This window comes from Malaclemys terrapin, chromosome 11, assembly GCF_027887155.1.
Source record: "Malaclemys terrapin pileata isolate rMalTer1 chromosome 11, rMalTer1.hap1, whole genome shotgun sequence".
NCBI classification, from domain to species: Eukaryota; Metazoa; Chordata; order Testudines; family Emydidae; genus Malaclemys; species Malaclemys terrapin.
This window is the reverse complement of record NC_071515.1, coordinates 48,576,934-48,594,347: the sequence shown is the minus strand read 5'-3', so window position 1 is coordinate 48,594,347 and position 17,414 is coordinate 48,576,934. Positions and strand designations below refer to the sequence as shown.

The 17,414-nt window shown below is 38.0% G+C and overlaps 1 protein-coding gene across 24 annotated transcripts in view; it reads right to left on the bottom strand.

The window, feature by feature from the left end:
• Window positions 1-17,414, bottom strand: part of BAZ2B (bromodomain adjacent to zinc finger domain 2B) — a 272,137-nt gene that overhangs the window by 92,064 nt on the left and 162,659 nt on the right. For 15 of the 24 annotated variants that reach the window (XM_054043380.1, XM_054043386.1, XM_054043395.1 and 12 more), the window contains 6 exons: window positions 14,857-15,472; window positions 14,264-14,557; window positions 12,092-12,152; window positions 11,841-11,949; window positions 11,476-11,577; window positions 1,680-1,890 (listed from right to left, as the gene is read on the bottom strand). In XM_054043380.1, coding sequence (XP_053899355.1) covers window positions 1,680-1,890; window positions 11,476-11,577; window positions 11,841-11,949; window positions 12,092-12,152; window positions 14,264-14,557; window positions 14,857-15,472 — 1,393 coding nt within the window. The remainder of the gene's footprint in view (window positions 1-1,679; window positions 1,891-11,475; window positions 11,578-11,840; window positions 11,950-12,091; window positions 12,153-14,263; window positions 14,558-14,856; window positions 15,473-17,414) is intronic. The other 9 variants (XM_054043397.1, XM_054043402.1, XM_054043403.1 and 6 more) reach the window with 2 other exon arrangements.

Genomic DNA, 17,414 nt, shown 5'->3' with positions numbered 1-17,414 from the left:
GACATCTCTCTGCAGAATATGAATGCCTTACAAATTCTTTAAGTAAGTAAATATATGGCCAGTTCAAAGAATTGGTACATGCTTAAGAAAAACTCTGGATGCCACCCATGAAATGAGCCTGGAACCCCCCCTATTAAAAATACTTTTTTCTTTGAAATACATTGACATATCCAAATACATGGAGACACAGAATAGGTTGATAGGAAGAATGCCAAAATGCCTCTGATTGGACTAGCAGTTCCTAGTCTATACCATTATTAATTAGCAAAGATTCTGAAAGATTGAGATCACAAAACATCGGGTCGAAATCAATTTTACTCTCAATGCTTAAGAACCTGAGTGGGGAAAAGGAAGCCAAAGTGGGCATTAACAGGCATAATAGGTCCAGTACTACATATAAAGAACTGCCTGTAGCCATGGACTATGAGAATCATCTGTCCTTGAAGAATGGAGAAAAGCAGACAAGAGAGTGCCTCCAAATACCTATCTGCTTGCATGGCCTCTTTCAGTGTAGTATCTGGACACCTCTATGAAATCTCAAACAACAGGAAAATTTGCAAACAGGGCACGGGAAGGGGTGTCTGTTAGTAATACATTAAAGTCACTAGTGAGGAAATAGTCACTACTGAGGAAATACACCCCAATTTGCTCTAACCCTGCTACTGTAGGTAGAGGGCTGAAAAAGGAGGCATTGTGGTCTAGTGGTCAGAGTGCAAATCAGGAGATCTGGATTAATTCTGGCTCTGAATGGGCTAGACAACCTCTCTAGCATCTGTTTTTGCATTTGTAAAATGAAGCGGATATCGACCTTCACAGGGGTGTCATGAGGCTTAAGCTGTTAATATTTGTAAATTGCTTTGAGATTATCAGATTGAAAGCAATATACAAGCAACAAGTACTATGGTGCTTAGTGGCCTCTAATGAGACAGAAAATGATCTAGCTACCTTACCTGATATCCAGCCCCAAGCCAAAAATACTACCTACAACAGGTATCTTTAAAAATGCATCCTCTCTGTTTGTTCAGGTAGAATGTTTCAATCATTTCCAATGACTGGTTCTTTGTTGTGTAATGCTCTTTGCAGGCACAGGGAAAAAAGGCACAATGAATCTCACAAAGAGGTAGTAAAGGCTTAGATATTTTAAGTACGAATCTTGTGCAGCACCACAACAGACAGCATATGTCCACATTCACTATATAGGCGAGATCAATCATGAAACTCAAGAGGAAAAATAACCCTGAGCCTTAAGAGAATTTTGTAGAATATTAACTTATTTTAGGAAAATGTGATGCAATTTTGAAGTACAGCGCTGGGATGAAGGTTACATGCCTGATGCTTATATTTAGGATCAGATTCTCATATCCTTATGTATTTAAAAAAAAAAATTGTCAGTGGTACCCAGATTTCCACTCTTATTACATTGTATAAATCTAAATAAAGTTAATATTGCCCAAGCTTATTCATTTACTACATAAACACATACACCCCCTCCTCACCTCTCTTTAAAGCACATTTATATCTACTTGGCTTTAAACTGAAGGTCAAGGTCACACTTTTGACAAGATTTCAAAAAGCAACTTGCAAGGACGTACCGTAGCAGAAATACATGGTAATACTTGCCCTTAGGAAAATCGAACATCGTTACTTTCAGGTTGTGAAAACTATAACAAATTTCTTACCTTGAGCTTGCAATTTCCTTAATAGCTTTGCATCAGTGTTGTCTAAAAATTCAGTGCTACCAACATTTGGAGGTCGGCCTTTGCGACGCCTCATTCTTGATTCTTCTCTAGCACGCTGTCTATCTGGATTTGGTGGTCGTCCTCTACGACCTTCCATAGCTCTGATACGGGGAATGACTTCCTCTTCTTTCAGGAGACACCACTGCATACCCTTTTAATTAACATATTTCATAGCCATTATAAATAAAAATGAAAAGAAAACAAAAACACACATTCACAGATCTGGTCAGACATGCAAAAATGCATATGTCTATATATGTAAATATATTTACACAAAAACATGAAAGTCAGTATTAGAATAACAGTGGTGACACAGAGCAATTGCACAGATATCGTAGAAATGCTTTTGATAAATCCCACAATTTGCCACTAAAACTTACAAGATCTCAAAGCTAATTTACTCAGCGAAACACCATTTGTTATTACATATGTGCCACTACTATATTGCTTCTAGTTCTCTAAATAGCCCATTGCTCAACTTAGTAGGTTAGGCAGAAGAACAGATTTTCCGTTAGCCTATAAACTTCAAATTTAACTACTATACCTGCACTTATTCATTAATCAATGTGATGTTTAAAAAAATCTGACAGGCTATATGTAAAGACCATTGTTTTCCTGAAATTTATAGAATATAAGGAAAACAGTAAAATCAGGAGAATTTATTGTGATTTTTACTTGTTACTTTTGAAGGGTTAGATATCTCAGTTCTATAATAAATAAATTGAAAAACCAAAAACTCATTTCTACCTTGCGATTTTATTTAGTACACTTTAAATTTGTCAGTCAACTAAAATTAAAAACTAATCAAAAGTTTTCAAGTAGTTATAATCTGCTCTATGACCTTAATTCAAAGCTCTGGAAATTGTATAGTTTCCTGAACAAGTTAAGAAGCACTAAATTCAACCCTTTTTAATTTCTCATTGCACCTATCCTCATCCTAAATTCCTGTTGCTATAATACCAAGAGGTTAGTTTTTAGATAGCTTTCATTTAATTGACACAAGGGGGAACCTCATATTGTGTCTATTAATTAAAACAGTTGCTTGATCTATTTGATCTTGCTTGATTGAGCTTGAGCTATTTGGAACTGTGGTATCTCTCACTGCTTTTCCAATTTTTTTGGACTGATAGGAAGAAATGATAGCTAAGAATACTTCTGGGAGCACGTCATTATTTACTTAATGAAAGCTTGTCAAGGACTCTGAAAACGTCTGCCAAAGCAACTATGAAGCCAGTCACTTTTTAAAAAAAATACAGTTGATTCGCAATACTGAATTTGTGAATTAATAAGTGCACAAACAATAAAATCAAGTATTATTAACCACAAAATGTGCTTTGTTCATTTATTTTGTCAATTATGTTTTAATTATTTATGCTAATCTTTCATAATATGTTAAGAAATGTTTCACAGAACATTCTGTAAAAGGAACATTTTAACAACATGAGACCTTCACATCCAAAAGCAGCTGCTAATAGAAGCTGCATTGATATTTTTCAAATCTCAAACCACTCTGAAGTAAGCTATCACAAGAATCCATATTGTACTTGGCATGCAGATCTTCCAAGAGGCATACATTAATTGATATCCAGCACCAAGTGCAGAATCCATCCTTGTTAAAACTGATTAAAGACTTTTCAATTCAAAATCAGTATCTGTACCACTCGAGCCAAAGAAGTATCTTAAATATCTGTCAGCAGGAGTACCATTTATAATATATATACTATATTCTTTTTCAGGTGCCTAATATCTCAGGGATCTCCCCCTGTAGTTTATCACAGACTATTTGTCTTTTTGAGCCATGTAAACAAGGCTAAATATTGTCTCTCTTTATGGTCCATACCATCCTGCAACCTAGCAGACAACTTCTCATATGTTTATTCATGAGTGAGAAAAAAATGCAGAACAAGATTCAGAAATAGAAGAAAAAAAATCAATCAATCATGGTTCAAGGGTAGTCCAGACTGTGCTGTACTGGTGTTTGCTCTCCTTTTGTACTGTTTCCACAAACTGAGGGACACTACATTCAAATACATTAACCTTTGAAAAATCCTTCATCATCAAAGGTAAGTAAAGCCATATGGATTCCGCCTTTCCATACCACATTTGATTCTATGGACAGGATTTTTCCACTGGTGTAAATCAACATATTACCATAACAAAAGGAATGTTGATTTACATCAGATGATACTCTGCTCCTGTATCTATTTTATTCCGTTTTTTAGAATGCAGAACAGGAGATATTTGCAGGACATGACATTGTTTTAGAACAAGAGTCTAAAGGAACTCTCTTTTTCTGGTCTTCTTGAAGTATCGAAGAATGTTGGATGAGTAAACATAGATTGGGAAAAAGACAGCCAAAATCTCATTGTAAATTTCAATCATTTTAGAAGTTGTTGAATTCTGGGAACCATTGTTTATTCAAAAACAGGAATCTGGCTATTCCATTTAGAATCCTACATAGTTTAGTACCAGTGGTATCTTCAAAATTACAGGCCTTGTCTTTACTAAGATTTTACATCAAGATAGCAAAATCAATGTAAAAGCACACTTTTTTGTAGTGAAGACATAGCTATAGTCCATGTTAGAACAGCCTCAAGGCTGCTCTAACTTATTTTAGCTAGTAATCAACTCTTAGGGCTGTTATATAGCTGAAGATTGCTGAAGTGCAAATCATTCTATCCCATCACTCCTACCAGCCTTGACACTACTCATATGCAAGACTAACCCCCTATGTCTTGTGATGCTCTAACACATCTGAGGATCAGGACCAGAGTTCCTGGGACCCAGTCTTGCATTCAGATCACTAGCCAGCATCTATATATCTATAGACATACATCTCTTTTTTGTTTTTAAACAGACACAGCAGAAGACCTATTCCCAGGTAGTGGATAAAAGTAATCTGAATGATATCATCAAAGTATGTATTTCACAGCTGTAACACAACATAAGATTTTAGGAACCGGAAAATGAGGTTACTTACGTTTACAGTAACAAATGTTCTTCAAGGTGTGTAATCTGTATATGCAGTCCACAGTTGGTGAGTGCATGTCCAGCGTACACACATTGGAGAATTTTCTTGTCAGCAGTGCCCCTAAGGGTAGTGCATGCGCCATTCCACAAGGGCATTCCGTGGTCTCAGGACTCTGAAGTAGCAGCACAGAGGTAGGTAGTGGAATATGTATACAGACTACACATACTGGGTCAAACCAATGGTCCATCTAGCCCAATATCCTGTCTTCCGACAGTGGCTGGTGCCCAATGCTTGAGAGGAAATGAAAGACCAGGGCAATTTATTGAGTGATCATGTCGTCCAGTCCCAGCTTCTAGGAGACAATCCCCTTGTCATCCAGACCCAGCTACCTGGCTTCTCGAAGAACATCAATTACCATAAAGGTGTGTACTCTCTTTTTCTTCTTAGAGTGCTAGTCTGTATGCATATTTGTGACTCCCAAGCAGTTTCCTGTCACTCGAGTCGTCTAAGAGACATCAGAGTATGGACTGCAACACAGATCACGTGAATCTTGCATTGTCCCTAGCAGCCTGCACCAACATACAGTGTTTTTTGAACATATCAGTCCACCTTCATCCTGGGTCTTCTGCACTGAGGCCACTGGGTGGCCCTGGGGATGCAGCAGGGATGGGTCTAGCCTCAGTTGCATGGGTGACAGTCTTAACCTGCGGATTCAGATAATCCGACGATCCCCATGGGGCCATCTGCTCTACATTCCAAAATTAAAAAACATGGAAACACCCCGGTGCCTAGAACCAGTGATCCTCATACTGCATCATAGCAGTATCAGGCTCTCCCCTTAGTTATGGGTACACACCTTTTGACTCCTTGGGAGAGATCAAGATTGCTGAGTCCTGGGATCAGGCTGGGAACAGCTGTTGGCTGTTTTGAGTCAGAGGACAAGACAGCAGTCCTCTGGAAAAGATTGTGCCCGTCCCCTGAGTGCAGGGGGGACATGACTGGGTGCTGGAAACATTGAGGCCATTGGGTCCAGGAATCTGGAAAGCATCAGGAATAAGTGTGACATATATAAGTGCAGGCCTCAGAGATGAGGCCCTGAGTGGTGGAGCCCCAGCAGGTTGGTGTGGTAGTGACTGCGCAGGTACCTGAAAGCATGCTGAAAGCATCAGGATGGCCAGTACCAAAATCAAACTTTTACCAGGTACTGAGGTAGCCAGTGACCACTCTGACTTCTTGGTACCAAGGCGGCTTATACAGCTGTGGCAACTCGGGGTGGTGGGTGCAAGCTCTGGTGCTCAGGGAACTTTTTCTAAGTTTTGAGGCACCCTTGGTGTCTGAAAGGCTGTTAGTTTTATGACAAGTTTCAGAGTAACAGCCGTGTTAGTCCTCCTGTTCTTTTTGTTAGTTTTATGTGGCCTTTACTTTGGATCAGGGGAGGGTGATCTCAGACTCTTCTTCCTTGAAGGCTTCCAGTCCAAGTCTGCCCTGTATCTGACCCACCGACCTAGCAGAGTCCTAGATCCTGCGCTCCAGCCCAAGCCCAGACACCTACACAGCAATGAAACAGTCATGGAGTCCATGCCCTGTGAGCCCAAGTCAGCTAGCATGAGCCAGCCACTGGTGTCTAGTTGCTGTGTAGACTTATCCCATATGTCTTCCAGACAAGGCAGCTTCAGACAGTTTTAAAGTCTACGCTGGGGCCGATTTCAACAACCTTTGTTCCCCTGTTGGGCCTAGATGCCTGAAATCTGGAGTTGGAGTCCAACCTCACTGCCTCCTCCATGAGAAAAGCCTCAGGCATGAAGCGCTGGGTCCACTTCAAGAAGGACCTGGAGATTTCACAGTACTCCCAGGTATGTCCTTCTTGAGACAAAAACAGATACCTCATGTGTCCGTCATTCAGAAACACAACTGCTTCGCATGATGGGCAGTTCTTAAAGCCTGGGGAATTGCTGTGCTTGAGCATAGTGTCCCACACCACCTGCAACCTTGGGGAAGGGCCTCTCCCTGTTGCTTCCATGTGCACCTATCTGACTAAACTCACAACACTAAATAGCCAAAGCGGAGGTAAATTTGAGGAAAGTTGCTCCGACATATACCATGAGCAGTAGAAAAGGAACTGAGGCATGGCAATACATGGAGAGAAAGGTCCTATGTGTCACCCCCCATAGAGAATTGTCTAATGGGCAATATCTAACGCATACACGAGATGTGCGCTCACCAACTATGGAGTATGTATCTGGACTAGCACTCAAAGAAGAAAAAGTTCCTTCAACCCAACAAGTTTACATTTTAAAAACACATCTTAATCCCACTTTTTTGCTACCCCTCCCTTCTTTTTCCATAGAAAAACATACAGGCATTTTTAATTCCTTAATTATGGCAAGAAGGTAGAGATTCCACAGATAAGGATGAATGATGGTTTCTATCCTTAATATTATATATTTCAGTTACTTACCTCTATAACTTATTCCATATATCTATTAATACTTTCATGAAGTAGCTTGGCTCAAGTCCCTGTTAATCTTAAACTAGAAAACTAGGAGTTCTGTACCTCCCCCCCCCCCTTTTTTTTTTTTTTTAGAAAATTGGTACCAGTCTAAAAATGTACTGTAAATGACAATTGCAACTCTACCCCGATATAATGCTGTCCTCGGGAACCAAAAAATCTTGCCGTGTTAGAGGTGAAACCGCGTTATATCAAACTTGCTTTGATCCACCGGAGTGCACACCCCCCTTCCCCCCCCCCCCCCCCCCGGAGCACTGCTTTACCACGTTAGATCCGAATTCGTGTTATATCGGGTCGCATTATATTGGGGTAGAGGTGTATATCAGTTCCTTTCATAATATAGAAATCCTTCATTATGTACCTCAAATATTCTTTGTTTTCAATTAGGAAAAAAATCTCTGATTGAGCTAAAAGAAACTTTAGGAGATTACTATGCTTTCAAATTCTTTTTTTAAATTCACTGTATCGAAAAGCATTAAGAAATGTCATTGTCAATATAGTAGGAAAATTTAGGTGGATTTCAACCTGGAAAATTTAGATTGAATGTTCTACTGTCTACAACTCATCAAACCATGTTCTGAATTTTATAATATAGTTACCTGAAGTTATCATTTATTCCAAATTTGCGATTGATATAGTGCTTCTGGCTTTTATTAAAAAATGACTGAAAATATCTTCAAATCACTTTGTAAAACTAAAATTATTTTTCATATCAAGAAAAACTTCAGAAAATCTATCACACTGAAGTCACTGGCAAGAATTCTGCTGATTTCAGTGAGTGCAGGATCAAAACCATAAATAGTTTTCCATGCATCTTTTTCCATCTTTCAATTTGAATTTTGCAATGCTCACAATCAGATGAGACTGATACAATACCCTGGATTATGATATGCCAGAGAACTCAAAGAAAGGCAGAGAGAAGAATGTGAGAAGTAGCAGTAAAAGGCCAAAAACCATAGAAAGTGGAGGAATCAGCAGAAAAAAAACTATTTGATGAGCAAATTCCTGGAATAAAACTGATAATTTTCTATACCAATAAAGATATAGATGAAGTATTGGCACTTTCATTATTACAACAGGACAGTAAATTTCAGTAACCTACGTACAAATACCATTTTCATTAAGTACTAGTTTAATTTTTTGTTTGACTTACTGTAAATGGTATGTTAGCTGTTATCAGTTTAGTTCAAATGTTTACATGGTAATCTAATGAATCAAAATCTGATACATGAAGTATAAATATAATTTTAGAGCTGCTTAAACATACTAGGTTTTTAGGCAATATATTCTCTTTAATTCCATATTTTAAAAAATATATGGATTAGAATAGAAAAACAAAAATATACACACTAAAAATTACCTGATTCAAAAGCTGGACTGATGCCACATGTAATAAAAATGCCAATGAGGAATGCTAAAGTTTATTTTTGTCATTAAAAAAATAGATGTAAAAACAAATCTGCTAAATCTAGTGGGTTGATTTTGAGAGACAACCTAAGCCTCCAGTTAAAAAAATCCAGATTTACTATTTAAAATGTTTACAGTTTTAATGGTATTTCAGATAAAATCAAGAAAAAAATGTAAATATAAGATTCACATGCCAGTTATGTCTGGAAAGTGCAAATGCTCATGACCTCAGTTTGAAATGGATCAGATTAGTCTGTGGTATCTAATTCTGATTGGCGTACTTTAAAGTTAGGTAACATAACACTCACAAGTTACCTTCAACACAGATAAATTATAAGAAAAATGGTGGTAGTGACACAGAATAGAGATTCTGTAATCACATTAAACACCGAATATATTAAGCTCATGCTTTGTAAGTACCAATAGGTACAGAATAAAATTAGAAGTAGGATCTGGGCTTGTAAGCATAAACATATATAGACATATATAAAAGACAACATACATATAGTGTTTACACAAACACACACACACAGAGTGTAAGAATGTGAAAATATACTACAATAACTTATATGATTATGTATGACAATGTAGCTACTGTGAACAAATAACATTACTCTCACCAAAGATGTTATCCCAAGCACACCTATGTTACAATAAAAAAAAGCATCTCCCTAGTGACTAAAGGATAAATTACTTACCTATAATTATTGTTCTCCAAAGACAAACATCCTTATAAATCTAATATCTCCAGAAGGCAGATATTGCTAGGGCTTTCCAAGTTTCTGAAATGGCTCCCTCCTCCACCCAAGATGAAGGTAACAGCTTTGAGTTTCAATCTGAGGAATCTGCAAATTCTTCCTGTTTGCTTGTCAGGATTTGGTCTTTGACTAAGTCAATGTGCATTATCTAGTTACATATCAAGCATCACAGTTTAGCTTCTACACTGGAAGCAAGGGGTTGGGGGGGGGGGGAAGGAGAGGAGCAATGCTTTAGTGGTACACTTTAGAAAGAAATCTGGATGAACTAGCCACAACTTCTCTTGAAGTTCCTGAGGCATGCACATTGCAGAGCCTGTTCTGCCACCCTCCCATGTGGTACGGTCTGTGCTCCTTCCCAGCACCCTACCAGTTCTTCTATAAGGTATGGAGGAAAGATACGGCCAGGTCACAGCTCTTCTAGACCAACCAGCAGTGGAGCTAGGAGAGAGCAGTGTTTGCATACCCAATATTATTTAGCATTTTACCTGTAAGGGTGCACAAGGCAGGAGGCCTCTTGTGCCCCCATCCTCTTGCCCACCTGTTATACGCTGGGGACAATCCAGCCATAAGAATGTACATGTGGAATCTGAGACCACTGGAAATCTCAATGTCTTTTAACAGTGTATTATGGGGAGGTGTGATAATAGTGCTGAGGCCATCTATACCACCATCCCTAACAGAATAGTATTTGCTAATACCTACTTGTTCTGTTTTAGCCTCCCCTTTCATGACATTTTTCTTTCTCTTAGTAAAACTGCTTTGACCTGAGCAGAATGTAGCAGAATAAAATCTGGAATTCTTGAATGATATTTAGAAGAGGTTTGGGATAATTCATTACCCAGCCTTGTGACTGAACTGTGGCCCTTCCTCAGTTCCTCCTTTCTGAAGCTTTGCAGTCCCAAAGGAGGGCAGGGAGTGCAGTACATCCCACTAGATAGAAGGTAAGAGGGGTGGAAAGAAGTAACTAAGGGTGGGGACATGTGAGATGGGAAGAATATAACAGACAAAGGAAAAGGAAAAGAAAAAAGAAAAAGAGGGGTTGACCTGATGTCCAGGAAACTAGTAGGTACTTAAATCAAAGTACTGAGGTTCAATAGCAAGATACATACCTACATGATTTATTGATCTTGACTTATTCAACCGTGGGTTTACAGTGCTGATGTACAAGGGGCCTACAACATTAGCTTCCTCAATGTGCCAGAAGTTAACCAATGCCACCCCAAAGTGAGCAATCTGGCACGGCTTCAGTTTTATTACAAACATTTATGCATGTTTTGTAGACGATGTATACTCCTACAGGGACTCAACTGCCTAGGCAAGGTGTTTTGAAATTCCAGGAATTGTAGAGCACATTTTCCTGATGTCTGTCCACATTCATGTGGTGATATCCAAGGAAGAGTTTTTTTAACAATAAATAAATATATTCACTGACATGAGATTACAAGAAAAAATGAAAGTCCCTAAACTGGACAAAATAGATGGTGATGTCACACAGTTCAATCATAATTTATTCTTCTGTGAAGTGGCTACTTTATCCACATAAAGCAAAGCAGAGTTCTGCCACACTCAAGTAGAATGTTTGTTCGTACAACTGTGCATAAAAACTGGATCCTTCAGAAAAGCTAACATTGTATTCTCTACATAGTAAATACCTGTGTTTCAAGTATGTATTTTAGATACCCTAGATGGATGAAAATACAAAAAGAGACATGATACACACATACACAGAACTTCTACGGCTATGGAGTTTGTATAACATAATAAGAAAAAATTTCTACTCTAAGTAGTTTCTGAACATGTTCTCTTATAAAATATTTAGCTCAAAGCTCCTTCTTACTAGACAACTATAATTTCAGAGCTGATCTTGGGATATACTGAGCACCTACAACCTCCTGCTGAAGTCAATGAGAGATGTAGATTTTCAGCGCCTCCCAGGATCAGACCCTCAAGTCTCAACAAAAGCTACTGTAAAGTACTATGAATGAATTCACTAACAACAGGCAATGCTCCAGCGTGTAGTAAAAATTACTTCACCTAGATTTATGTTACTACTCCTCGGATCAAAGACTTTACTTTTTAAAAAGTGGATACCTGCGGTCCATCTCTGGCTTCATAGAAGTCACCCACTCCTATTTTTGCACTGAAGCTGAAATTGTCCCTTGAGATATCCATTATTCCATTTCTGCTGAGATACTGAAAAAATCACATATTTTTCCACTTCAGGTTTTAAATAATTACAACCCAGCTTTGATGTACAGCTAACGTCAGGAGTCAAATGTTTTGTACAAATGGTATGCCTCTATAGGAGGTCAATTTAGAAACAGGTTAAGGTACATTAGCCTCACGTCACAAGACATTTTGTATCAAGGAACTTTATTTGAGGAAGAAGTGCACTTTTTTATTGTACACATGCTTAATGGTACCAGAATACATACAAACTGAAAAAAAGTACGTACCTTTACTACTTCAGGATACTGTCTCAATTTCTTTCCACATGGTGCATAATATGCTACTTCTCCTTGAAGGCGACCACCAAAATTCCTTATTCGTGTTTCTCTTTGCCAGCTGCAATAATAGTAAATATAGGTGTGTGTTAACACTCATTTCTTGAACTAATTTATAAACATTAACTTATTAATTTTACATTAAAGTCAAGAGACAAATATAGACAAATTCCAAATGCTGTTCAAGTAAATATAAAACATACCCATACTCTAAAGGAATACGCAACTCTCGTTCGTCTGTTACTCTTCGCCTTTTTGAAGTACCTTAAATAGAGTTTAATTGATTAACATTGGAAAGCAATGAGATGACAGAGAATTGGTTTACTGAAAACATGTATTCCATTACTCAGATCCGCAAACCAGAAGAGCAAACACATTTTATCCATCATGTATACGACCACACCAACTGATTTGTACCCACTACTTTTTCCAATAGGCTCTCTCCAGTCAAAGACGTCTGAGATGTGAATATAGTAGAACCTTAGAGATATGAACATCAGAGTTACGAACTGACCAGTCAATTACACACACCTCATTTGGAACGTAAAGTACACAATTGGACAGCAGCAGACACACACACACACACAGCGCAAATATAGTACAGTACTATGTTAAACATAAACTACTAAAAAAAATAAAGGGAAAGCAGCATTTTGCTTCTGCATGGTAAAGTTTTAAAGCTGTATTAAGTCAATGTTCAGTTGTAAACTTCTGAACAACCACCATAACCTTTTGTTCAGAGTTACAAACATTTCAGTTACAAACAACCTCCACTCCCAAGGTGTTCGAAACTCTGAGGTTCTACTGTACCTCCTTCTCTGCCGTAGGCAATGAAAAGTGGGCATCCTTGCAATGAAGAGATGTCAAATTTATCAGAAATTAGAGTATTTACAGTCTTATTTACATTTATTTCATATGTCCTTTCTCACTGAGTACCAGCTTTGGGCAAAAAAACAAATACATGGACACTGCTTTCTAAGAGTGTGCACTTTTGATGCAAGTAAACTAAAGACAGAGGAGCAGTGGAGACTGGATACAGGAAAGCAAGGCTAAACAAATCTTTTTAGGTGATTGACTAAATGATATGATGGACAAAAAATAACCTTTGATTCCAGATTGGTGGATCTGAGTAGGCAGAAAGTGTTATACCATATACTAAAGAAAACATTTAACATAAAACGTACATCAGTGCCATATATAAACAAAATACAGACAAACATGGGCATGCCATTTTTTTGCACGGTGTGTAAACTTATGTTATTAAATAAAACTAGTGCCAGCCAATCAGAATGCTGAAGAGCAATATAAACTTCACAGGATCAGAATTCAGATTATTCATAAGATACAGTAAATCTTTATAAACTGTAAAACCAATAAGCTTGCATCTAACTGAAAGAGCCAGTCTGGATAATAGCAAACAACTTTTCGCTAATGGTTAAGCAAGCAACTCTTATTTCACTGCATTCTAAATATTAGGATAAACTGGTTTCTGATTCAATGTCCCTATTTAAAAAACAAAACAAAAACATTTATTTTCATGAGAAGTAAGTAGCACTTCACTAATTAGCAGCCAAGAGACTCATTTTGATAATTATTGAATATTATGAATTAGCAAGTAAGGGAATGACCATTTACGCAAAAAAAGTTAAAGATAATACATCACCAAGTGTACTTAAAATTTACTTATTTAAAAGTGTGTCATAAATGTATTAATAAATGGTCTATTGTGAATTTTGCAAAAATAATGAAACTTGTAATACAACAACTCACTACAGTCAATACTCTTGTTGTGAAGAGTGGGTGAGATGGGCAGTTTTTGGTGCAGTTTATAGTATGTAGATTGGCAAGGTTCTACTGTAACTGGAATAGAAAAATACTACTGCCTAGGTCTTGTACCATAGATCTCAAAGTACTTTAGAAAGGAGGTCAGTATCATTATTTCCATTCTACAGATGGAGAATGTAAGGCACAGGGAGATGAAGTGATTTGTCTGAAGTCCAGAACAGAACTCAGACATCCTGAGCCCCAGTCTAGTGCTCTATCCACCAGTTGTCACATTGCCTCCCAGAATGCTTAAAGAGAGTAATGATCACCCCAGATGATTTGAATATAAATGCCATATAAAGATCATATAAATTGACCTTAGCATTCAGGGCTTGGTCCTGAAAGGTGCTGAGTACCTACAACTCTGTTTGACTTCAGTGGAAGTTGCAGGTGATCAGTACCTCTATGAATCAGGCAAAGGAGAGGAAGGTCAGTTTCCAATTGCAACATTGTACATTATGGACACTATTATCTTGATTACTCTTTCTGAAATACATTTACGAGACACGTTTCTCAGACACTACACTGTTATATAAAAGACAGTAAGATACCACAGTGTGTACTTGGAGTAAGTGTGGAAGAAGGCGTCCCAAGAAAAACTGGTGACTGGGATTCAGGACATAAGGCAGCAGGAGCAGAGCTTGGAGTCTTTACTACTTGGAGATTAAGTGGTGTAGAGTGAGCTGTGAGACTGATGGAAGAGCTTTTCACAGAGGAAGATGTTTTATTCAGTTTCAGTGGCGTTTTCTCTCCCTCAGTATCGGTATCAGATTCATCTTGATCTTTGTCATCCTCATCATCATCTTCAGACCCTTCTGTATCTGACTCTGAATTACTGTCAGACTCTGTGGGAAAACAGTAACAAATACAGGTTACAACCGGACAACCAACAGCACACTGAGAATTGTTCATTGTACCTTTTTGTCATTCTAACATTCCTCAAGTCTGTGGATACATTTATTAAGAAATGTTTTAAAAGGATGCCTTTTAGTATCATTACAAGATCATCGTGAATTTACCCAGGCTTTGACATGACTGGAACCAATACAGAACAAAGTAACTCAAGGAGTTGTGGGATATGTGTTTCTTCATACAAAATTTAGAATAAAATCTTTAATTTTTTTATGTAGAAAAATCAAATAACCTGATTGACTATCATCAGAATCCTCATCATCTTCATCTTCATCATCGTCTTCATCATCATCGTCATCATCATCCTCTTCATTTGAGTCATCAGAGTCTTTACTACTAGGAATGTCTGAATCTGTTCCTCTAAATTGTTCCACTAAAGATTTTGAAGAATGAAGGCGGTGCTGTGTTTTTACTGCTGTTATTGCATTATTGCTGACGGCTTTTTCCTTTCCCAGACCAGGTAACACAGGAGAGGTAGAGGGCATAACAGGTGTCCGGTTACCAGATGTTTTTTTCCCACATGTACTTACATTTCCTAATGAAGAAAAGGGGGCACTGCTAGAAGTAGCTATGTTTTCATTTATCTTGGGCTGAGATTTAGATTTGGTTGTAAGTGCCAGCGGTGCTTCCTGGATGACACTCTGAATAACTCCATTGGGTTGGTGATTACTTAAAAGTGCATTTGTCAAGAATGGATTAGAATGGTTGTTTTCTTGAGATGTGTGTTTTTGATGAGCCGGTAAACTACAGGTTGGTTTTGGACTTGACAAAGCTGTGATAATCTTCTTCAGGTTCTTAGAGGATTCTTGTTTCTTTAATTGTGCTGGGAATGTCTGTTTATACTGTTCCTGTAGAAACAGAGAGGCAAAAAAATAAAATAAAAAAAGACTGCATCTCACAGGGAAAATTGTATTTGTTTAGTCCTCACAATTTGCACCCACAAAAAGCAGTTTTAGTAGGTGGGAGGGAGGGTAGGTAGCTCGAGAGCTGAGTAGATGACCAGGTATCAAGACATCTAGACTCTCCCTAGATTTTTCATAATAAATCAAATAAAGAAAGATGGCTGACCCAGGGATTCAAGATATTAAGCTGATGGGAACAATGGTGCAAGCTTTTGAAGCTTCTACTTCAGTCTGGAAAGCTATTTTCACTCTTATCACCTGCTACCGTTATAACTGGAAACTGAGAGTTTACCTCTTATGAAAACAAGTCAATAGAAAAAAAATTACATGAAACAGGACATGCCCAGTGTAGCGTTTAGAAGATTTCCATAGCAATTAAAGTAAAAATCCTGGTTTTCTTATTGACACACAGTAAAAGTCATACAAGTGGATGCAAATCAAATTGTTAGGCAATTTATAAATTTTAAACAATAAATATAACACAGAATATAATAATGGCTACTAAAAATAACAGGAGATAAAGGGGATGGCTGGAATAGGAAAATTTGACACAGGAATCAATGAGAATATGTTGAACCACTGGGATCATTCCAAAAAGTGTTATGCTAGAACACCAGGTTGTTGTTATAGAGACCAGCAGTGGCTGAAAATGCTCAAAGGCAGCATAATTATCCCTTAATTAGGGAAACAAAGATGCTCTTGAAGTCACTCAACAACCACCCTTTTGGAGTGCATGGAGCGGGACTGACAGGCTCCAAAGGGAATCCCATTCCATCCATTTTAACCAGAATTAAATCCTTATCAGGGTTCCTCAGAGGTTCACTGTAGACTTTATACCGTATTTATTTTCATGGCTCTGTTAAGGGCAATAATACCACTTCACCTTCCCTAGGGGAAAATAATCAATGAACATATATAAGCAATATTCATACACTAATGAGAAGCCATGATTACACACTAGACATGGAAAGTGTTAAAACTACATTAACAATCTGACTGAAATCACGAGAAGCAAAGGAAAAAATCCACAGGCCTGACTGTCCCATAGGAGTACATTTTCAGTGTGGTGCATTGATTTTTAGCCACTCAACTCCTTAATAGGAGCTGCACGACAAAATCCCTTTCTTTCTTTTGTTGCATTACATGCTGACAAAGAATCAGGAAGTTTATAACCTTCATAATCCAGCAAGCTGAAGCCCTTCCAGATGCACTTACACTGTCTTTAGCATCTCCTATTTTTTTTTTTTTTTTAGGATAATAAGATATTATAGTATTTCAGACTCGTCAGAATTCTGATGCCATGACAGAAGATATGAAAAAAATATTCCCTTACTTTTCTTAGGCCTGGTCTACACGACAGACCTATATTGGCATAACTACATTGCTCGGGGGCATAAAAAATCCACACCCCTGAGTAATTTAGTTATACCGACCGAACCCTCTATGTAGATGGTTCTTTGTTGGCGGGAGAGCTTCTCCCGCCAACATAGGTGCTGCCCCTCGGAGAGGTGGATTAACTATGCCGACGGGAGAGCTCTCTCCCTTTGGCATAGAGCATCTTCATTAAAGCACTGCAACTGTGCTAGTACAGCATTTTAAATGTAGACTTGCCCTTAGTGTATGTCAAACCTTAAATATCGCCTTAAAACATGAGTTTCTATTGTTTTATTATTAGTATTACGGTCCTTTTCGCCCCTCCCCCGACCCCCATAGGTCAATGTTTGAAAGCCCTACTGGAGCTTTAAGAATCTCCCAAGTTTTTGCCTTTGCTAATTTATCATGGGTTCTCCAATGCAAAAATCCAACTTAATGATTAAGGACTGGAATCTGCTCCCAAGAGAGCCAAACATTTCATGGGCTGCCTTCAGAAAATATCCATGTCATAGCC